We start from the raw sequence: 26,745 nt of genomic DNA, 5'->3' as shown, positions 1-26,745 counted from the left end.
TGGTCATATTTGAAAGCCTCGGTAATGTCCATAAATCAGTTGTGAGAGGCCTACAGATTTCAGGAATGCCCAAGCCGAGAGCATGCATGGGCTAAATTCTGTTCAGGCACTTGCTGAGTTTTCCAAGCTTGCGCATCTACTATTGTTTGTGTTGAAGACTTTCTTGAAGATGTTAAATGTGCGCGTGTGTGTTTGTGTGTGCAGGGATGGGATCCCCTACTGTGAGGTGGATTACCACGCCATGTACGGCATCCAGTGTGAAAGCTGCAAGAAGTACATCACCGGGAAGGTTCTGGAGGTGAGAGACCACACTGACTGACACGTCACACAGCCACATGTCACCCACATTCAATGTAGCCCAGGTTACAATACACAAAATACAGTCACAAAACAATACATCAAACACAACATGAGAAATCAGGGTAAATTACAAAGGAACTTTATACAGAACCACCATCAGTAAAACAAATCAATTGAAGCAGGAGCAATCACGGTGAAAAATATTCTGGAGCATTCCTTTGAACTGACCGAAGGATGGCAGGGAGCTCCGTTTGAAAGAGTTTTGGGGTTCATTCCATGAAGTTGGGCCATTGACAGAAAAAGCTGTCTTGCCCAACTCTGTCTGGGCCTGAGGAACCTTGAGCCTTAAGAAATCACTAGAGCGGGTCTGATACATGCTATTGTTCAGTTCCATCATGGAGTAAATATAGTCGGGGAGCATCCCAGCAATGGCTTTATATAAAAATAGGTGCCAATGCTTATCTCGCCTCTCAGTCAGAGAGGCTAAACCTGAGTTCTCATAAAGTGCACAGTGGTGGGTACCATAACTATCACCAGTAGTCCACCGCAAGGCGGAGTGGTAGACAGTGTCTAGCCGCTTTAAAAGTGAAGGAGCAGCAGACCTATGAATTATGTCCCCGTAGTCCAGGACAGAGAGGAAAGTGGACTCAATAATAGCTTTTTTTTACTGGAATTTGGTAAACAGAATTTATTAGCAACAACGTGTCTACGTAACAGCTGACGTTATGAAATTATGAGTGAAACAGGAGGCTGGCCAGACTGAGTATGGCAGTGACAAAGCAAACCACGGAACGTAGAGAATCAGGCTGGGAACCAGGCTAGGAGGAGTTTGATTCCCCCGGTCGGGTCATACCAAAGACTATAAGAATGGGGACCCAAGGCCTCCCTGTTTGACACTGATCACTCATCAGTATGGGTTAGATTGGGTGGAACGTATTGTACTGTTCTATAGTACAATTTTGGTACAGTATTTGTACTTTACTTGAGTATTTCCGATTTCCAAAATATCTTTGCATAATAAGTACTTTCTACGGTTGATACCAATACTTTTGTACCTTAAGTAAATGTTACAGTATTGATACTTTTACCTAAGTAAAACATTTGAGTACTTTTTTCCACCACGGAAGAAAACAAACAGGAAATATGAGGAATTTAGGGACACAGAGAGACAGATACAGAAATCTCCATATATGGGCATAAAAGGGACACAGACACATGGGTGTAACGGGTACTCTGACGCGGGTACAACGGGTATTGCATAGCCGGGTGGGGCATGGATCTCCAACTTCCATCGTTACCGACTCGGTGCTCTACAGACGGGCACTGCTCTAGTTACATATGAATGCAACGTAAATAAATACACCGGATTTAGCAAAGATGCTAGTTCACATCCATAATCCCCACACAAAACATAAAAAAAACAGGTAGACAGTGAAGCACGGTACACATCCTAAACCAGATGAATACCCAACCATCTGTGTTCTATACTTCCTCTGTCTGCTTTCTGGGAGACAGAGAAAGCCCAGTACATTTAGTGAATGTGCACTGCAGTGTAATGCAGTGTGATGCAGTGTGATGCAGTGAGGAGGAGGTCGGAGGGACTAATGGGGGAAACCCAGACACTCACACATTATGCATGAGAGGCTAGATGTAGTGCTGCCTGTTTGATGCAGGGATCTTGTAGAGGCACACACAATGGATACACAATGTCTCTCTCTCTCTCTCTCTCTCTCTCTCTCTCTCTCCTTACTCCAGCATCGACATGCTTTCTCTACTTGTTTCTCTATGTTTGAAGGACACACACACGCACGCGCGCACACACACACACACACACACACACACACACACACACACACACACACACACACACACACACACACACACACACACACACTCATGTATAATTCACAATAACCCACAAATGCTTGAATACACAGGTGGAGAGAGGCAGACACAACAGTGAGTGGTGAAGCTACACCAGCCTGCATGTCCTGTACATACTGTATGCATTATTGCACAGATGATTGACCTGTGCTTCATTAGCTCCAAACACACACACACACACACACACACACACACACACACACACACCCGTGCGTGCGTACACACGCTGTTTGTGCGGATATCAGCATTTTAGTATGGCATTTTGTTTCCTTTTAACCAGCTTGCTCGAACAGCAGCTGCATGGTGTACATCCATACCCACGGTGACTAGTCATCACTTCTCGTCACTTTGCCCTCATTGGATTCACCCCAACGTGAACTGGAAGCAACCAAGTCATCCGAAGCGTTAATATTGTAATATTTAAAACTATCAATTCAGTTTGGGTCTAGCAGTTAGAGCATATAGCTGCAGTGACATAAAGTACTTTTTGAGAGTGGCATGGATTGTTTTTGGCGTTGAACACAATGACAAGCAGACAATGTTGCCAACTTGCCATACTGTATGAAGGCGAAAACACATCTGCCACATCTTGCCTGGGACTCTAAACCTTCCCTGCAAGCCATTCAACATGACCACTCGTGGGTCCTGGAACCCACTGACTATATTGAAAACCTAACATAACTACTACTACTTAAGCCCAAACCACACCAAAGGGAGACGGGACGAGACAGGTTTTAAGGTCAACCACACCAATGCAACTCATTGGTGTGGTTGACCTTAAAACGGTTTTGTCAAGGAGTCCCATACCGGTGGGGTTTGGACTTTAGATGTGGTATTTTGTTGCATTGGAATTTTGCTCTATAGCAATCATTACTATCAGAATATAACAGAATTATAATTCTACAAATTTTACAAAAATACGTATCACTTGCACCCTCGTAACATTACATGTAACATGTGTTTTTGAAGTCTTTGTGAGATAATACTGTAACACAGGCTTACTGTCTAGACCTGAATGACCTCACACACAGAGAGAGAGAGAGAGAGAGAGACACGGATTGGACAGAGAACCAGGACAAGTGTGTAACGACACAAAGGAAAGGGTGACAGGATTGGAGGGGAATAACAGTTCATTAGAGCAAGAGAGAGATAATGAGACACAGAGAGAGAGGGAGAGGGAGAGAGGGATAGGGGGGGTCAGGTAGAGATGTGATTTGGGTGAACAGGCCCCTTGTTCTCCTGCCATGCGACATGAGATACTCTCAGGGTGGAGAGACAGAGACTCAGAGAGAGAGAGAGAGAGAGAGAGAGAGAGCCCTGCAACACAACAGAGTTATGGAAGATACAACAAAGCAGCCTCACATCAAATCACATCACTCCCTCTCTCCTCTCGATTCATCTCTCTCTCTCTCTCTCTCTCTCTCTCTCTCTCTCTCTCTCTTTCTCTCTCTCTCCTTTCATAAACATGTATCTGGTTCCGAAGCTTTCAGAGAAAATGTCAGAAAACATAAATGGAATTTGTGTGCGTGCGTGTGTGTTCTTTGAATGACATCACAAAATAGATTACCGGTACATGCATGCATTCATCTCTCGTTGGCATATCATCGCGTGTGTGTGTGTGTGTGTGTGTGTGTGTGTGTGTGTGTGTGTGTGTGTGTGTGTGTGTGTGTGTGTGTGTGTGTGTGTGTGTGTGTGTGTGTGTGTGTGTGTGTGTGTGTGTGTGTGTGTGTGTGTGTGTGTGTGTGTGTGTGTGTGTGTGTGTGTGTGTGTGTGTGTGTGTGTGTGTGTGTGTGTGTGTGTGTGTGTGTGTGTGTGTGTGTGTGTGTGTGTGCGTGCGCACACAGGGGATGCATCATTGCAGAGTAGGGAGGGGTGGGGGGCTTTACAGTCTTTTGATCATGGACCATAAAAAATACGCACAAGGTGACACCATTGTTTGTACAGACCCTGTTGAAGCCTGTTCTGCAGCCATTTCAAATCCGCCATCTTTCTATATTTGGTCCGAAATGCTATTGTTTTATATACTTATTAAACTTAAACCTAATTAATGGGACCATAATTTACGAAATGCATATCATGATTATTAAAAAAAAAAAGACAAGAAACGAGCAATTGAAAACGTTCGCCCCCAAAACCTGTGCAGTGTATAGGGAGTGGAGGGGTCACTGCGGTCTTTATTGGCTCCAAGCATTGGAGCATTGTTGTGTCAATAAGCTCCTATATCACAGTCAACTCTCCGCTGTATCTGCACATGCATACATACACTACATACAGTACATACACGCTGCCCTTTGGAGGGTCTTCACTACACCTCAGATCCAATGGCAGCACCACGTGACGATGAAGCATTCCATTCCCATGTGGAGGCGTACTGTACTGTACTGTATATATGCACAGGGGATGATGGCCTTCTGAAATGCCGGGCGGAGGAAGGCGCCCCCCTTTTTTAAATGTCACAGCATTTGGCCGCGATCAAAGCCTGTTTGAACGGAGGACAGGACAGGCCAACGACAGTCCATTGGCCACGCAGGCACGGATGCTAGTTTTGATGCTTTAACCCATCTCAAAAGGCGCTTGCGGGGCCCACCCATGGTCAAATGGGTGGGACTGTGACGTGTGCATTTGCAGAGCCTCTTTACTTTGCTGATCAATCAATTGATTGTGTTTTCCGAGTTGGATCAAAGGACCCAACATAGTATACTACAGTATTAAGTTCCTGTTCCTTATTCTTATCAAGACCTGAGGCCGATTCTACAAATACCATCTGATATATTTTTTGCCAATGATCTGGGGGCCCACTTCCAGTATCCTGACGGCCCACCAGTGGGCCCCAGCCCACAGGTTGAACGTCATAGATACTAGGTTGGATGTTTGTCTGGTATCCATGGTTGTTCTCTTTGCGCTCTACTAAATGTGACCTTTGACCCTGTGGTTCTGTTGACTAGGTTCCATGTCATTCACTCTGGTCTTGACCTGTGTGAGTCACTCTGGTTACAACCACTTAAATCCGGAGTCCCTCAGGGCTCTTTACTATAGTGTATTATCTGTTTTCGCTATGCATTAAACACTACCACCCAGTGGGTGGCACCCACTGCCATCTCTTTTTTCCTCATATTTCCTTATACCTTTTAAGTAGGCCTAGTCACAGAATATGTACAGTAGGCCTACATGTATGTATTATACAGGAGTGGAGATAGATGCGTTTTAGAAAACCCTCTAACGTGTTTTGGCGTCCCACGTGAGACTCATCAAAATGTGAATCTCTGCTTAGCCAAAGAGCCCCATCTAGTGTACAAACCACTTGAGGGGAACCGTGAGGGTCGTTGAGGGGCATCAGGGGGGATCCCCGTCTAAATGATTGATAGTTAGTTATCAATCTTGTACAAACAGATTTGACTGTGTAAATTCGTGTCAGTTAACAACTCGCATGAAATGGGGTCAGTGACCTAATTAATATACAAATGGGGGACCTTAAAAGGTTAAAAATAATCACTGATATAGTCTCTCCAGTGATTAACCTCTCTCTCTCTCTCTCTCTCTCTCTCTCTCTCTAGCTCTAGCTCTCTGTCTGTGTGCGTGCACGTGTGCATGCTCGTTCTGCCTCACTCCACAAGATCTATTCTGATCTCAGAAATGGATCACCTCCCCTGCCTACTGGCTCCTGAAATTGTGAGATGAGGGAGAGAGAACTTTAACATGGAGGGGGAGGGAGGGAGAGAGAGAGACAGACAGACACACACACACACACACACACAGAGAGACAAAGAGAGACAGAGGCTTTACTTCTATCTAGTGTGTTCTCAAACTGTAAAGATGGGTCCATTTGGTTCCATTTGTACACTCTCAGAGGTACACACCCATACGGGGCCATTTGGAATCCACTCAAGGACACTTTAAGACTCACTGGCGTAGCAGAGTGTTTCCAGTGAGCCAACATGCACAATAGCAGTTCGCAGCCACTTCCATTATTATTTTTCTTCTTTTTTATGTTTTTTGGGCTTTTCTGCCTTTATTGATATGACATAGTGGAGAGATAGACAGGGAATGGGAAGAGAGTGACTGGTAATGACAGACAGCAAAGGTCGTCGGGATTGGGATTTGAACCTGCGACACACTTTATAGCCTATATGTGGTATGTGCCTGGACCGCTAAGCCAGCGGGCGCCCCAAAGGCTCCATTATCTAGAACGGAACCAGTTCTGGAACCAAAGTTATTTGGGTGGAAACGGGGGGAGAGAGAGAGAGAGAGAGAGAGAGAGAGAGAGATGGACAGAGAAAGATAAAGGATGGTTGGAGGAAACAGATGGCCTTTATATAATAAATAGATAAATAAGGAAGTGAGCAAAAGGAGAACATGGAGTCTGTTCTTCTTCTCCCTCTGGGCAGGTACAGTAAGTAGTGAACCCTCCCCTGCACTCCCCTCCCTCACTTTAGCGCTCTAGCGTCTGGCTGCCATTCCTACCCAGCTATACTCCCTATCCAGTATCCACCCCCCACATATACACTGTACCACCACTGTGTCGGGAACCTTAACAGCAATACGTCATTGGTTCTCAAAGTGTTTGTGCGTGTGTTTAATCCAAGATGATATCTGTGTTGACATAGCCTTCATGTTGGGAACGGCAGTAAATTAGCGGGGCACAGCAGGTGCTCCGAGGGTTTGATTAGGCTGTTGTAGAGCGGAGCGGTCATTATCCAGAAATAACAGACTTTGGTGATTGACCAATCAGAATCAAGCATTCAACCAAGCCATGTAATAGAGTATGCTATCGGCTTCCCTCTGACTGTCATACACTTTCCATGTGTGACTTTCAATTCTGGTCCAAAGCCTTTTATCGCCTAAAGGGCTCCGTATTTCAAAGTCAACTTCCTCTCTCTCTCTCTCTCTCTCTCTCTCTCTCTCTCTCTCTCTCTCTCTCTCTCTCTCTCTCTCTCTCTGAGTCCACCATTCTTTGCTTCCCCAATGTCCACCTAGTTTTTTCCATCTACCACCTCTCTCTCTCTCTCTCTCTCTCTCTCTCTCTCTCTCTCTCTCTCTCTCTCTCTGGTCCGTTTCCTAGCAGATAAGCTTCAGGGCCTGCAGACATGTGGTCCCTGTGGCGAGGGGACCCTCCTAGCATGGTGGGTAATCGGACCTGAGCTGAACGATGGGGTGTTTCTGAACGGGGCTCAGGGGGATCTCATGTCGTCGCTGGTGTTGCAGAAACCTTGTTGTATCTTCATATCTTGTTTTTATGCTTTTATTTTGTTGGCCGTACAAGAGTGCCATGGAAAGGTAGCGAAAATAGCCTAATCTGCAAGCTCTCAATGTGCTTTTGACCCAATAGTAATTATATATAGGAACATGTTTTGTTTTTCAGAGAGAGAGAGAGTAATCCAACGATTGGGGTGAGATGAAGAAAGGGTATAGGAGACATATGGTTGTGGAAGATTATATAGAATGACAGAAAGGTTAGAAATCTCCCCTGGGAATAAGAGTTCTCGTCCATAGAGAGAGAGGGGGGGGGGGGGGGGGAGTATTGCACAGACATTCCTGCACACACGTGCACACTCGTGCACAGAGCAAATAAGTTCAAAGACATTTTAAGGAAGTAAAACTGCACTAAATCAATGAAGGAATGAGTGAAGGAAGGAATATATAGTGGAAGAATGTGCACACCACAACCCCCTTATTAAATAAATCCACCCAACCAAACGCATTATTCCCACTTTGGTGAAACCCCAGATGCAGACCACACCACACCTCATTGCTGGGCTGGCACCAGACACACACACACACACACACACGCACGCGCGCGCACACACGGCACACGTGTGCACACATTACACTTCTGTCGGGTGGAAACCTGTCCAAAACTTTTCTGAATTCAAATCCAAAAGTATAGGAAGATTAGCAGATAAGGTCATAAGGATCTGCTATATTCGTGATGCATCTGTGAGACGCCGCAGCGCGGTCAAGCAGGCCGTTAAAACACCAAAAGTTAGAATATGGAGATAAGAGGTTTCCGCCCGGCAACACAAAGATATAATATATCCCCCACACAACACTAACGTCTAAATGCCACGGCTGTGTGTCAGCTCTCTGCAGAGTGCCCACGGAACGTGGCCAGTGGTCCGCCTTCTCGTCTGCATGCCCCCGTTAAGAAAGGGTCCACAGCCTGGTAGATTGAGTTGAACTGATTTTATATTTTGATTTATTTCTTTTTTTATAGTGGTTTTAATTGAGTATAGGACAGCTGTATCTGGAACCACATCTCTCTGGATAGGCTGGGCTGCTTGTGTGTGTGTGTGTGTGTGTGTGTGTGTGTGTGTGTGTGTGCGTGCAGTACATGACCAACTAAAGTGTAAATTAATCGGAAAGTTTCATGATTATTAATGTGAAAAGATTGCTTTGAATTAATTATGCAACCCTCTCAGCTTGTCCTTCCCCCTTACTGTCTGTAAGATGCAATAGTCCAAAATGCAGTCTGTACACTTTATTTTCCTGGACAAGCCCTCCCCCTAGTGACTATAGAATGAATAGCAGCAGTGGTAATTATTTCGTTTTTCTTTACTTTTTTCCCCATTAGAAAAGTGACCAATTCGAGACGTGAATTACAATCAGTTTAACAAAATGCCCGGAGAGGACTTCCTACTAATGCTGTGTCAGCCCCTTTGAATAAACCAATGCAATGTAGCGTTCATTACACACACACACACACACACGCATGCACGCGCGCACACGCACACACGTATGGGTGTTTTGAGGCATTATTTTGTAAAAAGCGTGTCAGTGCGTGCGGTGAAGTCGGTCAGTTCAATACTTCAATTTAACAAATGCACCGACGGGCAGCGAGCCTTGAAATCATCCATCAATGTCTGAGCCCTGAGTTCCTGTTACTATGACCACACCATTATACTGAATGTCTTGTTTTCCTGTGTGTGTGTGTGTGTGTGTGTGTGTGTGTGTGTGTGTGTGTGTGTGTGTGTGTGTGTGTGTGTGTGTGTGTGTGTGTGTGTGTGTGTGTGTGTGTGTGTGTGTGTGTGTGTGTGTGTGTGTGTGTGTGTGTGTTGCGCTGCAGGCCGGTGAGAAGCACTACCACCCATCGTGCGCCCGCTGTGCCCGCTGTGAGCAGATGTTTGGAGAGGGGGAGGAGATGTACCTCCAAGGTAAACAAACACACACACACTCAATTGATTGATTGATTGAATACTTTATTAGACAGAAATGCAATCGGCAACAAAGTATACAGTCAAACACTTCTAAAAGGATAGCACAAAAAGAAGTCCTTGCAGTCTTGTTAACATTTGGATCCTGTGTATTCTATTCATCAACTTGACATGAAAAATAACAAGTTCAGTATCATCACAGAATATAAAACACTACTCCTGTATATGTGGAAGAAGAGGGGTGATCTCCTGTCTAAGAGAGAAGTGATCGTTTTGGCCTACAGTAGCCTACTGAATGGTGGATTTTCAAGTAATCTTATGTTTGGTTGCGCTCCTGTGTTGCGCTCTGAAAATAGCAGATCTACAGGTTCACAACACGTTGCGCTGCGTCATGTTGTGAGCTTGTAGATCGGCTATTTTCAGCATGCAACCAAGTGTAAAAGCAGCCATTATGATGCTGCCAAGGCCCGCCAAAATACATTTTTGTTGACAAAATAAAATGTACATTTAGCCAACTAAAATCTTATGATATTTAGTTGACTATAACCAGACTAAAACTGAAACATTTCAGATGACTTAAACTAAATGAAAATGTATTCAAGAGACTGACTAAAATTTAAAACAAAATTGTTGACTAAATTAAAACATGAAAACGTTTGAGAACCACTTTTAACTTAAAAATACTACAACTGATCTGCAATCATGTGATGTGACAGTAGAGTTAAATCTGAATATGGAACCTGAAATAAAACAGACAAATATGAGAATACAATTACAGTGCAGCAATAAAAGTCTTTCATTTTGATTGAATACAACAGAGAGTTATTGCAGACCTGCACATTTCTGTGCGTGTGTGTGCGTGTGCGTGCGTGTGCGTGTGCGTGTGTGTGGTGCTTCATAAACTGACAGAGTAATCTTGAAATCAATCCTTTGGCAGACAGACAGGAAGTCAGCGTAACACTGTCTTCCTGTCTCACAATAGTTATTGTGTCACGGCAACTATTCTCATGGAGTTATTATTATATTTGAGTGGTGGAAAAAGTACTCGCATGTCTTTTACTTAACTTAAAGTATCAATACTGCAATGTAGAAATACTCTGTTACAAGTAAAAGTCTGGAGTACAAAACTATTGGTACTTAGAGTGGTAGAGTACCAAAAGTAGGACGAGTACCAAAAGTAGGACGTTTCCTACTTTGCAAATGTATAATAATCTTTTTAGCAGATGTATAAGCTCACAATGTGTCGCATCATGACGCATTGTGAGCTTGTAGATTGTTTATTTTCAATATATAATAATCATTTTAGTGGAGTGAAAGTATAATTTGTGATTACCTTGTACTGTAGATCGGCTATTTTCAGCGTGTGACATTGTCGTATGACGAAGTGTGAATTGGGCTTAAAGTTTCATCATGGTCTAAACTAGGTCCCTTTTCCGATTCAATATTATTTTTCTTGTTTCATGTATTTTGTCCAAATTTGGAAAAATCTTCTTCAGGTCCCTGGCAGTATATATATATATATATATTTATATATATATATATATATATATATATATATATTTCTGGGTCCATGGCACGACAGAGTTTGAGAACTACCGATTTAGAAGTGCATTTTGTGGATGCTAACTGGTGCGTGTGGTCCTCCAGGTAATACTATCTGGCATCCACCGTGCAGACAAGCTGCCAAGCAGGAGGAGAAGAGCAAGGTGAGTGGTGAAACAAGGAGGGGTTTTACACTTGATTCAGGCCGTGTGGCCACAGCTACTGTACATGCCACAGAGTATACTGTATGCTTGTAAGGACAAGCCCGGTGTCAATATACTGAATGTAAGGCTACGTTTGAAACCATGGCATCTTTAACTGCCTTTTTTCCACAATGGGCATGGCAATCATGGCAATCATCTCCAGCCTATATCATTCCTATTCTATCAAATTCCTTTATGCAACTGATTACCGTCAGCTTGGGCCGACATCAGAGCTTTTTGTACTGGTCCAAAGAATCCCGTCTTATCTTAGCATGAGGTAACATTGTATCATTAGATTAGGTCCAAAGAATCCCGTCTTATCTTAGCATGAGGTCACATATTGTATCATTAGGCGACTATACTGTTGTCTCTGTGCATAAATGGAGCTTCCAGAAGAAGGTGGCATATTATATACTGTTTCCTGTTCCTGGTTAACTGGATGTACGTATGATGATAAGAGCGCCCCTCACTTCACACAGGTGTGATATATTTTATTTACAAAGTGATAAATAACAGTGAGCATAGTTTCGATGCCGGGGGCTTTTGATGCACCTGGCGTTGAAACGTTGGTTTCCTTCTGTCTGCCGATGTGACTGTGCGTTTGATGGAGCCGTTTGATGCACAGTGGAACTTCCTTTCTTCTAGCCCAGTGGCCGGGGACCACCAGTAGTCCTTGAGATGTTGTACATGTACTTAGTTACTTTCCACCACTGTATATACGTGTGAGAGAGCCCTGGTTCCTTCAGTCGCCTTCTGACCGCCTTCCTCCCATGCCTCCCTCTTCCTCAGAAGCAGGTGCGGATACAGATCAGTGACGAGTTCGTCCTGCCCGATCCGCAGGTCGGTGGTCCGGTAAAGCCACCCTCCCCCCCCCCGCTCCACCCTTTTCCCAAGTCCCCCCAACCCCCCCCCTCCCCCTCCCCCACAACCCTCACCAAAGACTCCCCTGCTCTGCTGCATGGGTTTTTGGGACGTTTTGGAATTAATTGGGTTTTTTTTTCTCCTTTAACCCCTGTCTATGCCGCTGATCGCTGGTTATCGTCTAGATATCGACTCGATTGGCCTATTACAGGCATGTAGACAACGGAGACTGGCCAATCCCCGTGCAGGGGGGGTATTGGCCATGTGATGCGAGGCCGCCATTGTGTGAGGCGGTTAGGGCTGGCTCCCCGAAACGTCCAAACATTCAAAGGTTCTTTCACTATACTGACAGTCTGACTCGCTCTGCACGTTGATAGCTATAATAATAATAATAATATATAATATAATAATAAAATACTACATTTTATTTATAAGGCGCCTTTCAGGGCACTCAAGGTCGCTATGTATAGAGAGCATACTCAAACAGTAGTGTCGAGTCCAGTCTCCAGTCCACATTTTAATTTACTCTGTCTGGTTTCGGCCTCGCACGTAGGTAATTTGACTCGGTCTTGACTCATTCACATTATAGGAGAGCCGTCTGGCGCTTATACTGTAGACCAGCTCTCTCTGTACCTTTTAAAATATATATACAAAATCTGGTTTCCACTTGGTCTTGCCTCCCGTCGGTCTCGCCCTCGACTCACCCTTGACTCGTACTCGAGCTCCTCCCACACTGGGTCTTGACTCGGAATCCCCCCCTCGGACATGACCTGCAGGACTCTCTTTAGGTGGACTCGACTACGACACTATCAAACAGTCTCTGCATGTGTGTGTGTTGTGCAACTTACCAGCGTAGGCCGTCTCTAGACCGTATCCTTGCACTACGCAAGCAGTAAGTATAGAAATCAGGCTTTTCACAGGTGCTGCGGGAAGACTAATATACCCCCAATAAATGGAGGAATGGCTTTGGGGGCCAGCCCTAGTGGTTGTGGTGGTATTGGTGGTGTTGATGATGACGCAGCAATGTGTGTGAGCTTGAATGGGTGTGGACTGGAGGTGCAGGTTGTGTGGGGATCGGGTTGCAAGCTATGACACGCACACTTTATATCGAGACGCGTGCTGTGTGCGCGCACACAAACCCACATACTGGACACGTCCTCACTCACACACACATACACAATCATTAATACGAATATACACATGCACACGCACAGCACACACAAGCACGCGTACTGCGGCGTACACACAAACGGCTGACCAAACAAGATTGCTGGGTGAGGGATTTAATTCCCGCTAGGATCAAGTTACTGTGCACAGTAAGAGGATCTAGTGTAGATACAGTAAGACTGTCACCACACTTTACGCTATTTTGTGATTTTTCTTTTGGAAAGAAAAATATATATCCAAAAATATTAAATGACGTTCCAATGTCCAATGCAAAAAACATAATGAAATCGTCAATCGCAATTATCTGTGTCACAATGAACTATGAATCTCCAACTTAAATGTGTAATGGTGACAGCCCTATAGGACGCTCATAATGTCGAGAACCACTATCAACTCGCAGACACTCATTTGATCATGCATATTTTGAATATTTGGACAAATACATTTAAAATAAAATAGTGAAAATAGCTACTGTAGTTTGTCACACGACACTATAAAGTGTAATTGTACGGCTTCAGTGTGTGTGTGTGTGCTTGGCTGGTACAATATAGCACTCCCACACATCCCACAATGCACTGCAATAGACAGAAAGGACGCCTCCTTGCATGTCATCATCAGACATGATGTATATGTATTTGGCGCAACAAAATTGAACACCAAACACACTCGAAAACGACGGAAATGATGGTGTAATTCGTGCCAATGGTGCCAATCATCATCATGGCCGCGACAAATATATTTAACATCAATGGAGGAGTGTTCAGTCTTGCTATTGAAGTCGTGTGGTATAGTTTGTCTCAGTTGGATTGTTCAAAATCGATCACCTATAACAGCACAGCTTTCTTAACAACACCGCTGCACTGTGGCGTGGGCGTGGCATGTTCACAGAGTGCTCTCACCTTGAGGTTTGCTGTGTGTTGAATAGGAGACTGAATGCCACGTACAGTACAGTACAGTACAGTACAGTACAGTACAGTACAGTACAGTACAGTACAGAGTTTGGTGTGACTGCAGCACAAAGGGTGGAGAAAAACATGAATTCATTATTTTGAGCGTTGATGTGAAGTATGGGTTTGGTAACCTCTCTCTCTCTCTCTCTCTCTCTCTCTCTCTCTCTCTCTCTCTCTCTCTCTCTATCTCTCTCTCTCTCTCGCTGTACTATTACTCTCTCACCCTTTCTCCTTCAACTATACAGTGTATCTAACAAAGCGTTGTGTATTGTGTGTGTGTGTGTGTGTGTGTGTGTGTGTGTGTGTGTGTGTGTGTGTGTGTGTGTGTGTGTGTGTGTGTGCGTGTGCGTGTGCTGTAGGTGACCAGGACGTCCTCAGAGAGCATCACCTCCGTACCAGCCTCCAGTGCTTCTGGCTCCCCCAGCAGAGTCATCTATGTAAGGCCTCCTCTTGCTCTTACTCTGCTCCGCCACCAGGGGGCAGCAACAGCACACAGTACTGTGCTGTCGTGCCCTCATGTTATCTCAATGAGACACATGACAAATTTGACAATTATTATGAACCACTTATACACCCTGTAGCAGCGATTTCTCAAGGCCGCCTGTGAGGCTATAGCAAGTGGGCCCCAAGCCTACTTTAAACCAATCAGCTTAGTTTAACTTACAATAAAGTTTACTGATTATATGAATTAGTTAAAAACAAAAAGGCTTCATTCTTAATCATCCTATCAAAGTGGGGTCTGAAGGGGCTTCCCCGGGGTCTCAGGCAAAATTTGTTAATATTGCATAGAAATCTGCTTATTTATCTGCTATTTGAAAATAGCAGATCTGTGTTGTGTGCTGCGTTGTGTGCCTGCGGATCTGCTATTTTCAAAACAAATTAATATGTATGTCGCTCGCACAAACCTTTGGTGTGTGTCTAAATGAATGCGTGTGTGTGTGTGTGTGTGTGTGTGTGTGTGTGTGTGTGTGTGTGTGTGTGTGTGTGTGTGTGTGTGTGTGTGTGTGTGTGTGTGTGTGTGTGTGTGTGTGTGTGTGTGTGTGTGTGTGTGTGTGTGTGTGTGTGTGTGTGTGTGTGTGTGTGTGTGTGTGTGTGTGTGTGTGTGCGCGCGCGTGCGCGTGTTCCTCAGGCTAAACTGGGAGAGGAGACTTTGGACTACAAGGACCTGGCCGCTCTCCCCAAGGTCAAGGCCATCTACAACATCGACAGACCCGACATGCTGTCCTACTCCCCCTACATCAGCTACCCGTCTGAGGAGAGGCACTACGGAGAGGTCTGTCTGTCTGTCTGTCTGTCTGTCTGTCTGTCTGTCTGTCTGTCTGTCTGTCTGTCTGTGTCTTCTCTGTGTTCTCTGTGTTTGTTGGTTTCCTGTTGTTTTGTTTTTTGGACATTTGTACAAATGGTTCTATTTGCTCGTTCGCCCCTTTTTTCGTCGTGGGTCACCTACACAGTAAAAGTCGGCTGTGTTAATATTACTCGGAGAGTAACCAAAATGGACCCACCTGGGCCATTTGGTTATGTTTTTGTTATTATACTCTCTCAAAGTTAATGGATTTGACTTGTTCTGCACCTTGCAAAATGCTTTCTTTTCCACTGTTCATATTCTTCTGCCATGACCTCCAGGACCCTGGGGAACAACAACACATTTTGTACTGTACTTGTCATGGAATGACAATTACCAAAATTCCGTCCCTTCCTTCCAGCCACGCCAATGATAGTGATGGTGATAAGTAGTGTTGATTTTGACAGCTAATTTTGATTTAGTTTAATCATATTCTTTTGGATCAAATTCCATTTAGTTTTATTCATATTTTAGTCATCTGAGATGTTTTGGTTTTAATATCATATATCTGCTGTTGGGAAGAAACCGACCAGCTCCAAAATGTTCATTTTTCAGGAAATTAAAAATATCATTTGATCTTTGTCGACTAAATCTAAAGTTGTATTGTATTTTGGCGGGCCTTGATGTCATCATAATGGCTGATTGTACACTTGGTTCCATGCTGAAAATAGCCAATCTACAAGCTCACAACGCATCAAGCATGACCCATTTGAGCTTGTAGATCTTCTATTAGCGCAATCAAACATAAAATGTCTTGTCTTTTAGTTCTACTGGATCTCTTATCCACTAGTCCCTCCCTACCTAACATTTTAGTATAGTTTTTATATCTTTACGAAATATATTTATTGTTGGTTTTAGTCATCGTAGCTTCGTTTTTAATTAGTTTTGGTCAGTGAACAAAGGCAGTCGCCGAACAGTTTTTGTCATAGTCGACAAAATCAACAGTGCTTTGCACCACTCATTCATTCCTGTGCAGTCACCTCATTTCCACTCTCGTTACCGTAGCCACGCTCACGCAGTCCATTTGTCTGGCGGGAATGCAAGGCTGGAGGCTGCGAGGGTCGTTACTCACCCAGAACCAGCCGTCATTCATTCATTCTGACGATGGACTCATCCTCCCCACCCGTTGGGCGGAAACCTCATATCTCCCATATACAACATGTTTATGTTTTTTGGCTTGCAATGTGTAATGCATTATAGCAAGAGCTTGTGATAATAACCATATTGAATCCATTGGAAGACTTATTTTTTATTACGTTGTTGAAAACTTTCGGGAGATGCGAGGTTTTCACACCCAACGGCGATGTCATTATAACTTCCATGTGAATGAGTTCATCCCTAATCACTGGCCTGTTCTCATTTGCAGTCCCCCCAGCTGCTCACCCCTACACCTACTGAGGTAATCCAACTAATAGAACGCTCGCCTCATGCTTTGTCGTACAGCGTTGAGAGCGCCACAACGTTTCTTTGGCTCGTAACGCTGCCGTGCGACTGAGTATAAGGCTTGTGCCGCCCTGATTACGTGGTGTTTTGTGTATGCGTTTCTGTCTTTGTGTGTGTGCTCGCACGTGTTTGTTTTATTGAGCCGTGGCACATTTTTAACCCATTTAGACCTGAGGACGATTCTACAAAATGTCTTCTAAATCTTGACAGTTTTCTGTTTCTGTGTCAGTCGTTCTCAAACAATTTCATGTCAAGGACCACCAAAAATATATGTAATTGACCGCCGACCCCCATCTGGAAATATGTTGTGTCAGCGACCCCCCCAAAAGATTTGAGTTAAAAACGTTCACTCTGAAAGAATATATATTCCACATTTTCACGATTTTTCAAAAAATATCAGACCTACAAGCTCGGAGCGCGGCACTCGGTGCCGCGCTACGAGCTTGTAGGTCTGCTGTTTTTCAATAGCTAAACCATAACATAATGCTTAAAACACCAAAAGGGGTTCCCGTACAGAATGTATTAAACGGGGACACTGAGTTGCATTATTGTTCCTATAGCATCACGTCATTTAAATGGTTATGTTGAGGTTAGGGTTTATATGTTTGGTTTTGAGGTCACAGGCATGCACTGTTAAAAGCAGTGGTCATCGCCATGCTGGGCTTGTGGTGGACATTTTGGTCAAAATTACATTTTTGCCACGGACATATACTGTACAGAATGAGTGGACCATAAAATACCAGAAACACATACAGTACAGATGTGCCATTGGAGAACGTCACACGCCATGCCAATGGCAAGACAGTATATTGTCAGTAAATTGTCAGAATGACAATGTTAGTGAGAAAGGAGAGCTTCGGCAAAGGTGTTGTTAACTTGTTATGATTCATGAAAATGCTACTCAGATTCTTTTTGAACAATGAAAAGAAGTGTCAAAAAGGCACACTTGTTTCCAGTAACAGAAGAGAAGAATTAGCAAGGCTAAACAATGAGAAGAACCTCGGGAGAACAAGTGTTTCCAGAAGAAATGCAGGGAAAGTACAGGAAAGCCTGAAGTGTTGGAATGGCACATCTGTAAAGCCCCGAATGACCATAACAAGTCTGTAACTCTGAGGTTATAATATTTTCAGAGCGCAGTGCAGCACCCGAGCTCAACCAAATTCTACTGCATTTCTTCTCCACTAGTCCCTCCCTAACATTTTAGTCTAGTTTTTATTTGGTGACAGTCATCATAGCTTAGTTTTCATTTTGTTTTTATTTTGTTTTCGTCAGTGGAAAAAAAGTCGTCATAGTTTTAGTGGACGAAATCAACACTGGTAGTAAACAATGAATGCCAGGCAATAATGTGTTCATGACATTATACCCATAGTCTTATTTATTCACAAAGACGAGAATGTGACATGCAGTGATCAGCGCGCTACATCGGTAAGAGTCGAGCACACTGGGATTCCCCGGGTATTGTGAGGAAGACATCAAAAGCTGGATGGCACTCAATTTCCTTCAGTTAAATAAAAACAAAACCGAGGTAATCATTTTTGGCCCAACAACCTCAACCGCCCCTGCAGTCAAACTCCAAAAGCGCTGTTTTTTTTGGGAGTCTTTTTTGACACGGCACAACATTTTAACAAACAAATCAGTAATGTTGTAAAAGGCAGTTTTTACCAGCTCAGAACCATAGCCAAACTAAAAGTCATTCTAACCCATACAGACCTAGTCACAGTCACTCGTGCATTTATCACCTCCCGGTTAGACTACTGCAACTCTCTATATTTGGGTCTGCCCTCCGCCGGAGGGTCCAAAATGCTGCTGCCAGACTGATGACTGGAACAAAAAAACTAGATCATATCACCCCAGCATTGGCAAAACTACACTGGTTAGCTGTTAAATTCCGCATTCAATTCAAATCACTCCTCTTTGTATTTAAATCCCTAAACGGCCTTGCCCCTTCCTATATTTCTGAACTAATAACAGCTCCCCCTACCACCAGGACACTCAGATCCTCCACTCTCAAACTCATTGCAGTCCCCCCTTCAAATCTGAAAACCAAAGGTGATCGGGCTTTCTCTGTAGCTACACCTACACTTTGGAATAATCTTCCACTCCACATCAAGGCTAGCCCCACCCTGGAGATTTTTAAATCCAACCTGAAAACACACCTTTTTAGTCTGGCTTTTAACACAGTGTGAAGTTATTGTTTATTGTTGTTCATTGTTTTTGTTGTTATTTTGTTTGCTTGGCCTGTTTTATGATTGTATTACATGTTCTACTATTTGCACTGTGGATAGACTACGGTCTACCTGTTTTCTGGAAAGCATTTTGGGTCAACTGCTGTTGTTTTTAAATGTGCTATATAAATAAAATTGACTTGACTTGACTTGACTATTGTGAGGAAGGAGTTTGCTCATGAATTCAGCAGATGCTCTTATCGCCCTACAAGACTGATAACAGCCATAGGGCTGATAACCATTATCAGCTCCTGTGGCTCCTATCACCCTCTCTGTCCTTGTATGCTCCTCCTCATATCACCCATGGGCTAAATAATTACATGCATGAGTATGCGATACATAATGTTTTGCACATGTTGTTGTGTTTGGTTATATTTGTTTTTTTATACACACATTATGTGTATTTATATGCATAGGATAAAGTGATTGATTCCCCTCCTTAAAAAGGCATCAGTGTGATGTTGGCATCGGTGCAGATGGATGTAGTTTGCCTCCTGCATTCTTTCCCCGATATTAATGCACATTCAAACACGCACACACAGAGGGACGCGAGCCTGACTTATACAGCACTTGGTAGCGTGTCGTGTGGGAAAAAAATCTCTACAAACCCGTGTCGAAAAGCCTACATGTCGCTGAGCCATTGGTTCGCCATTAAAGTCGTTAATGTAGAATCACAATCATTTTAACCATCTCTTATCCTTTGGCTAGTTGAAAATAGCAGATTTACAAGCTCACAGCATGTCACTTTTACTGCTACTTTGGAAAAACATCGGAAATGTTCGGAAAAACTTTCGAACAATTTAGATTTCCTCTTCTGGCAGTCTCCCTAGGAGGACTTAGGCCGTGAAAAAGTTTGAGAACCATTGCTGACTGTGTGTGTGTGTGCGTGTGTGTGTGTGTGTGTGTGTGTGTGTGTGTGTGTGTGTGTGTGTGTGCAGGGTGATGGAGAGAAGTCGCCCCGCCAGCGCAGACCCTCCAGCCCCAGCTCCAACAGCTCCCTGGGGGGCTACGGCCGCTACACCCCCTCCCGCTCCCCCCAGAACTACAGCCGTGCAGGTACACACACACACACAGACAGACAGACAGACAGACAGACAGACAGACAGACAGACAGACAGACAGACAGACAGACAGACGACAGACAGACAGACAGACAGACAGACACACACGTCACATTCATGAATTGTTACCGTGCCCACTGTATCATTTGCGTGCCAAAAATCGAAATACGCTCATGTTCTGTTTTCGTTTTAAATCATATTTCTGTCTTGTCCATGTTCAAGCAATTTAAGTTCTTGCCTTATTTCCAAGTTCCAACTTTTTTCCCCCTGACAGCATCTTGTGAATTCCCCTCCTATTCTCTTGCCTTGTTACACACAGTATACACAGTCCTTGAAATGAAAAGCAAAATGAGTTTGAAAAGAAGTCCCTCGACACAGAGTACTGGCTGCTACCCTGTGAAATTGAAAACGGTCTATTATGATTACTACTATTATTATTATTATTAGGAATTGAAAACTGACTATCATCAACTCAGAAGCACCAAAGCCTGACATAATTTACACATCCTACACGGGTGACGTTTTTTCCCTGGTCTTCTCTTATATCGCGTCAAATAAGAACAGTTATAAAAATAAAAATGAAAAATTAACAAATGATCCCGGTGGTATCACTCATTTGGACTTGAAGAAACAACAGACTGTTAGTGTTATGTGGGGAATTCGCTAATGTGACTGATGCCACCAAATGAGTTACATTTGAGCTAGAAACAGACTGTATCAAATATGACTCACACTGACTATCGTATCGTACAATGACACAAGTTTAAGAAACACAACGTTATTCTCCCTAGAGAAAATACTTCCGGGAACCAGTGGATGAACGAGTCATGTCAGGACTTTGCTGGGCTCTATAAAGACTGATTGCCTACACAACAATTCCCATGTTACTTGATTCATGTTTTTTAGGTTTTGATTTAGGTTATTTTTTACTTATGGAGCTGTGACCACCAAGGCGTCTTTCGTCGAGTGTAGTTTTTATATTGTTTCCAGTTGCATATTTTATGCTATGCTCGAAGCGCTAGCAGGGTGACTAGGGTGACTTTTTTGTTGACTTTTGTTGACTTTTTGTCACAAAGAGGTGGGATGTTTTCTATTTTGGGTTCGTTGGAATGAGCGTCTTAGAAAAGCTTATCAGCTGAAAATATAGATGGATAAAAATGCTTTGGTGGTACATTCACACGGCCTAATATTTATCTGATGGTCCCCAGCATAATGAGTGTTAATTAGGAAACGAGTCCCTTCGCTTTTGGGGCCTTCGGTTCCACTTGAGCACTGTCAGTGTTTTTGGGGTACGTGGTCAACTGAATACAGTGTTTTTGGGGTACGTGGTGAACTCTGAATACCAAATTAAAAATAGTTTGAGAAACACTGACCTTAGAAGGACTCAGCGATGTTTCCTGTGATGTTATTGGCCTCATAACCAGTATTAAATCAGACTAAAACTATGACGACTACCTTTTTTTTACTGACGGAAACGAAATAAAACCTATATAAGCTATGATGACTAAAACTAAGACTAAATATACTGACAATTTCATCAACAAATAAATACTAGACTAGAATGTTAGGAAGGGAAGTATGGGTGGTTGCATGCATTGCGAAATAGCAGATCTACAAGCTCACAACGCGTAGATCGGCTATTTTCAGCACGCAAGCAAGTGTATAATTTGCCATTACGCCGACACCAAGGCCCACCAAAATACATTTTGGTCGACAAAATTAACCGCACATTTAGTCGACCAAAACTTCACGATATTTTGTCGACTAAAACTACACTAAAACAAACAAAAAATCAGCTGACTAAAATGTGACTATAAAACTAAATAGAAATTGTACTCAAAAAAGACTACACGACTAAATCAGAGTTTTGCTGTCAAAAACCACGACGTAGGACCGGCAGAGACGGCGGTCAAGGTCGTCTGCAGCCGACCCCCCCGCAGCTCCAACTCCCTCCCACGACCTCCCACGACCACGGGAGGGGTGAATCCAGCCCGTGACTCCAACACCCTCCCCCTCCCTCCCACCTTCCCGGGAGGGGTGGACCCCGGCCCCGCCTGGGCCCGGGACTCGTCCTCCCTCCCCGCGGCGGGCGGTGCCAAAGGCGCCGCCCCCGTTGGTAGCGGCGCGTGCTCCCCGTTGCCGCCGGGGGACCTGTCCCTGCAGCTCAACCCCACCACCCTCGCCATGCTCCAGCAGCACAACTACATCCCCTACTTCAGAGGTAGAAGAACCGAGTCCAAATGTAGAGCGCTGTAAGCTGACTCTGTGAAAACCCATCCTTTCTCCACCAACTGACAAGGCGTATCTCTAAGCCAGTGGTCCTTTCCAATTTGAAAAGTAGTGAAAAAAAGACCGAACCAAAGTTAACCTTTGACTCAAAGGTTAACTTTCGTTTTGAAAGCGAAGTAGAAGTGGAGGCGGGATTGGTTCTCACGTAATGGCAGCATGACACTTTTGTCCGCTCTGTGTTTTTGCTTGGGGACCGGAGCCTTGTGGTGTGGCGTGCTGTGTGTGATCCCTTACGGGGAGTAGAGCGGGCCCTTCCCCTGGGTTGGCAGGGTCCTCCACATGGCATGGGGTTGCTGTGACTGAACACAGAGTTAACTGCTTACGGGGGGGGGGGGGAAATCACAGTGAGTGGTGCAACTCTGTGTGGGGGTCCTCGGAACTTCCAGACCCACAGGAACATGCCCAGGGTGCCGGCCCGGTTCCGGCAAGCGGCCCCGCGTCCGACGCGGTCGAGAAATGACAGAGTTACCGTGTGGGGGTCCCTGGGGGGTCCCCGGAACATCCAGACGCCCAGGAACGCGCCCAGGGGGCCGGGCCGGTTCCAGCGAGCCGCTGTGTGTTTGTGTGTGTTAGGCTGCGCAACAGTGACACTTGGTTGTGAAAACCAACCAAACGCTATTTTCATGCTCGGACGGACCCAGGGACACACCATTTAAAGCTCCGTAATGGAGTGGTTGCACCACTCAAAAATAATAATAATGCTCCGGGGTGTTTTCAGGCCGCGGGGCCCGTCAGTGACTCATAATGGAAAACAGAGCGCTTGGCCTTGGTGTGCTGTTTTTGGGCTAATACTATTAACTGATGTTTGATCACTTGATGAGCGTTTATTGTGTTTAGAGAATTGGACTAACATCATCACCCCCATCTATCAGAAATATGTACACACACCCAGCACGACACCACTGACAGATTGATCTTATGATCTTACACCCATGTCCCTTTGTGAGGGGGACAACCTCCAATTGTTTTGTTATTATCTCCATCAGTCTCAATTCACCCACCACCAATAAAACTAAATTTGAACCTCAAGCTTTGGATGTTAACCATCGAATCGCTTGTCTCTTCTGGAATATTCTTTATTGTTCAATAAGCAAAGCGTGTGTGAGTGAGTGTTCTTCAATACATGTAGATTGGCTTAAAACAGCTCTTTATTGAACAATACAGCATATTTCACAACACCAAATTTGTATATTTGAAATGTGCGCATGTATGGAAATAGCAGGTGGTCGACCGAGACTGACAAGAGAAGATACAAATTAAAGAATTAAAACAAAATAGAATTCTTGTCCGAGGCTGGTCTGGGGATATCCCTTCACATGAAGCAGCGGTTATGCAAGTGCTGTCTCCAAGGACCCTCTCTGTTCCTTCGGGGCGCTCCAAATGGACGTCTGTAACTCTGGGGGGGGGTCCTTGTAATCACAAAGGTTTTGAGAACCGCTGACATGAATTGTTTGATATCCAACCGCCTCACTCTGCACCTTGTCTCCCCCTCCGCTCCCCTACTACTGACCCCAGGGCTCAAACAGGACCTCTTGTCCAATCCCAAAGCACATAGGAGATCCCTGCATCTCAATTTACCTCCTCCTAAGGCTAACGGTAAAAAACACACCTAGCATCCTCTACTTCTATACTCTTATCTGTGTCTCTCCTCTCACACTGGAATGGCTGTCAGTCGTTGTGGTATATACTTTGTCTCAGGTCTCGTGGCGTGCACCAGAGTTCAATTCTAGGACCACGCCAAATTCCTACTTTCTGCCAAGGATTATGCAAAGAAGGAGAGGAAAGATGTGATTACAAAGATGTGATTGCACAAGTGGAGGCGTATAGGATCGATGGAATGCATTTTGAAGTCAATGAAAGCTGAGTGGACAAGACTATCCTTTAAGACAAGTCATTGGTTCCCATGCACACTTTTTCAGCTGGGACCCAAAAGGTGTTTCCCTGGGACCCAAACTCAAAAATGTACATTTTTTTGTTGGGCAGTCTAAGCCTGAAAACCTGATGAATCTGCCACAGCAAATCCTGCCCAGTCAAAAATGTTGTCTGGGCATTTATCTATTTAGATTGCCTCGATACATTTATATATTGTGCGCATTGAAAAACAAGACGTCTGAAAATAACATGTGACATGTCTTCTTTCATTCTCCCTAGCTGATTATCTGGCAATGGTCGCAATCATAAAAAAATAAGAATGTTTATTCATAAGATGGCCCAGCCAACAATCATTGGCTTCAATGCATTCCATGGATTGCATTCTGGCTCCAGTTTGCCTCCCAGTACATCTATGTACTGTATGCATGCTATAGGCCGTAGAATATCTCTCCTCTCCTTCTTTATATATATGCTTGATTTCTGCCTGCGCTGTTTTCCTTGTGTCCTCATTGTGGGCGAGGTCGTAACCGTGCACGTGACGACGAGATCATGTGCACCTGTTTGCATTTCTGTTCACATATGCCGTTGTCAAAGAAAAGGCGGTGAGGATCACCTTGTGGTTTTCTTTGTGTGCTCGTGTGTTTTTAGATCGATGTCAAACTAATTGTTTGCCTGCACTCGACCTCATGTTTTTCTTCATTGTCAATTCCTTGAATGATGCCTTTGTCTGTTGTCCGTTGACCCTTAACCCCCCCTTTGGTGTCAAAGTGCTTTTGTCCGTCAAGGGAATTTGGTTGAGAACACAGGTTGACACCTTAGCGAAGAGAAGATTGACAAAATGAATAGGCTACGATTATGTGTTTCTTTTGGCAAGGTGTGGGAAATTGTGCAGGTTTTGACAGAATCACATACCGGTAACTACTCCCACACAGTGCTTTTTTATTTGTATTTTCTTTTTAATCAACAAACAAGCGCTTTAAAAAGACTCCCATGACTAAATAGTCGACACAGAGATATTATTTCACTGTAAAGCCAAAGAGATAAGAGAGCGAGAGAGAGAGGAGTTAGACAACATGATCCTTCGCAAAAAAAGGGGGAAAAAAATCCACACAGCAGCGCACACAGCCAAACAATAGTCTGATATGTATCTGAAGGTTTGACTTTCACCCAGATGTAACAAGAGCCAAGGGTCACTCAGAGCACAATGTGAACATTGTGAGCTTGTGGACCGGCTATTTATGGAGGGATAAAAGAAGGGGGCAAAGTATACAGACCCCTAAGGGACCTCAGTCAAGTCAACCCAAGTACGTATATCAGGTTTACGTGGTTAAGAAAATTCCTTGTGGCCTTCTGTAATTTATTTTCTTCTTCTTGTACAAAATGGAACACTCGTGGCCGACAACTCATCACTGTGTCTAACTCAAAGACTCGTGAACAGATGAATGTTGGTCTTTAAGGACAGATGTTGAGGCAGTTAGGAGATGTAGGGGGGAGTGTGTGGGGGGTGGGGGACAGATGAGATTGCTTTACATTTGGCCCGTACTGTAGCGCGCACTGGTGGGAGCCACAGCAGGGGGAGAGAGAGAGCTAGACAGCCAATGGAAGGAGAGAGGGAGAGAGGCAGTGGTTGAGAAAGTGTACTCAAAGTATCAATTCTGCGATGTAGAAATACTCTGTTACAAGTAAAAGTTCAAAATGTACTTTGGTAAAAGTACAAAAGGTATTGGCACCTTGTAGTAATAATCAAAATCTACAAAGTAACTAGTAACTAAAGTGTTCAAATAAATGCAGTGGAGCAATATTTGGATCTGTGATGCAGTGGAGTAGGCGTAAAAGTATTGGAAAATGGAAGTACAAAAAAAACCCCTCAAAATTGGAAAAGAGAGCTAGAACAGCGCTCCAGTGCATGGCACGCTGAGCGTCACCAACACGCGGTTCCAGGGTTCCTCGGTGGTTCCAGGGTTCCTTTGGTGGTTCCAGGGTTTCTCGGCGGCGGTTTGCAAGAGTCCAAATGTTCTCCGAGGTCTGAAGGGGATGAAAGCCGTGCGGGTGGAACCGGTTGGAATGAAAAGGCGGAGCGGCCCACGCAGGCTTGTAATTTGGCCAGTGGTGGAAAAAGTAGTCAGTTGTTTTACTTTTAGTAAAATTTGGAAGGATATTTGTACTTCCAAATTACAAAAGTATCGGCATCAAAATGTACTTAAAGTACTAAAAGTAAAAGTACTCATTGTGCAGACTGTGCCATTTCACTAGTTCAAAATGTGTACGGAATCTATTGAAAATAGCAGATCTACAAGCTCACAATGCGTCGGGTTGCGACGCATTGTGAGCTTGTAGATCGGCTATTTTCAAATGGCTGAAATGTATAGGGTTGATGTGGTTAATGTATGTTTTCTAATCAAAATTTAAATCTCCAAAGTAACTAAAGTTTTCAAATAATTGTAGTGGAGTAAAAGTA

The 26,745-nt window shown here is 44.1% G+C and overlaps 1 protein-coding gene across 1 annotated transcript in view; it reads left to right on the top strand.

The window, feature by feature from the left end:
- Positions 1-26,745, top strand: part of ablim2 (actin binding LIM protein family, member 2) — a 76,212-nt gene that overhangs the window by 29,813 nt on the left and 19,654 nt on the right. Inside the window, exons 6-14 of the mRNA XM_080792604.1 lie at positions 205-298; positions 9,245-9,332; positions 10,980-11,038; positions 11,867-11,929; positions 14,415-14,492; positions 15,185-15,328; positions 16,764-16,796; positions 20,004-20,121; positions 22,018-22,347. Coding sequence (XP_080648730.1) covers positions 205-298; positions 9,245-9,332; positions 10,980-11,038; positions 11,867-11,929; positions 14,415-14,492; positions 15,185-15,328; positions 16,764-16,796; positions 20,004-20,121; positions 22,018-22,347 — 1,007 coding nt within the window. The remainder of the gene's footprint in view (positions 1-204; positions 299-9,244; positions 9,333-10,979; positions 11,039-11,866; positions 11,930-14,414; positions 14,493-15,184; positions 15,329-16,763; positions 16,797-20,003; positions 20,122-22,017; positions 22,348-26,745) is intronic.

This window comes from Protomyctophum bolini (assembly GCF_963924005.1).
Source record: "Protomyctophum bolini genome assembly, chromosome: 20".
NCBI classification, from domain to species: domain Eukaryota; kingdom Metazoa; phylum Chordata; class Actinopteri; order Myctophiformes; family Myctophidae; genus Protomyctophum; species Protomyctophum bolini.
This window is presented reverse-complemented; position numbering and strand designations above follow the sequence as displayed.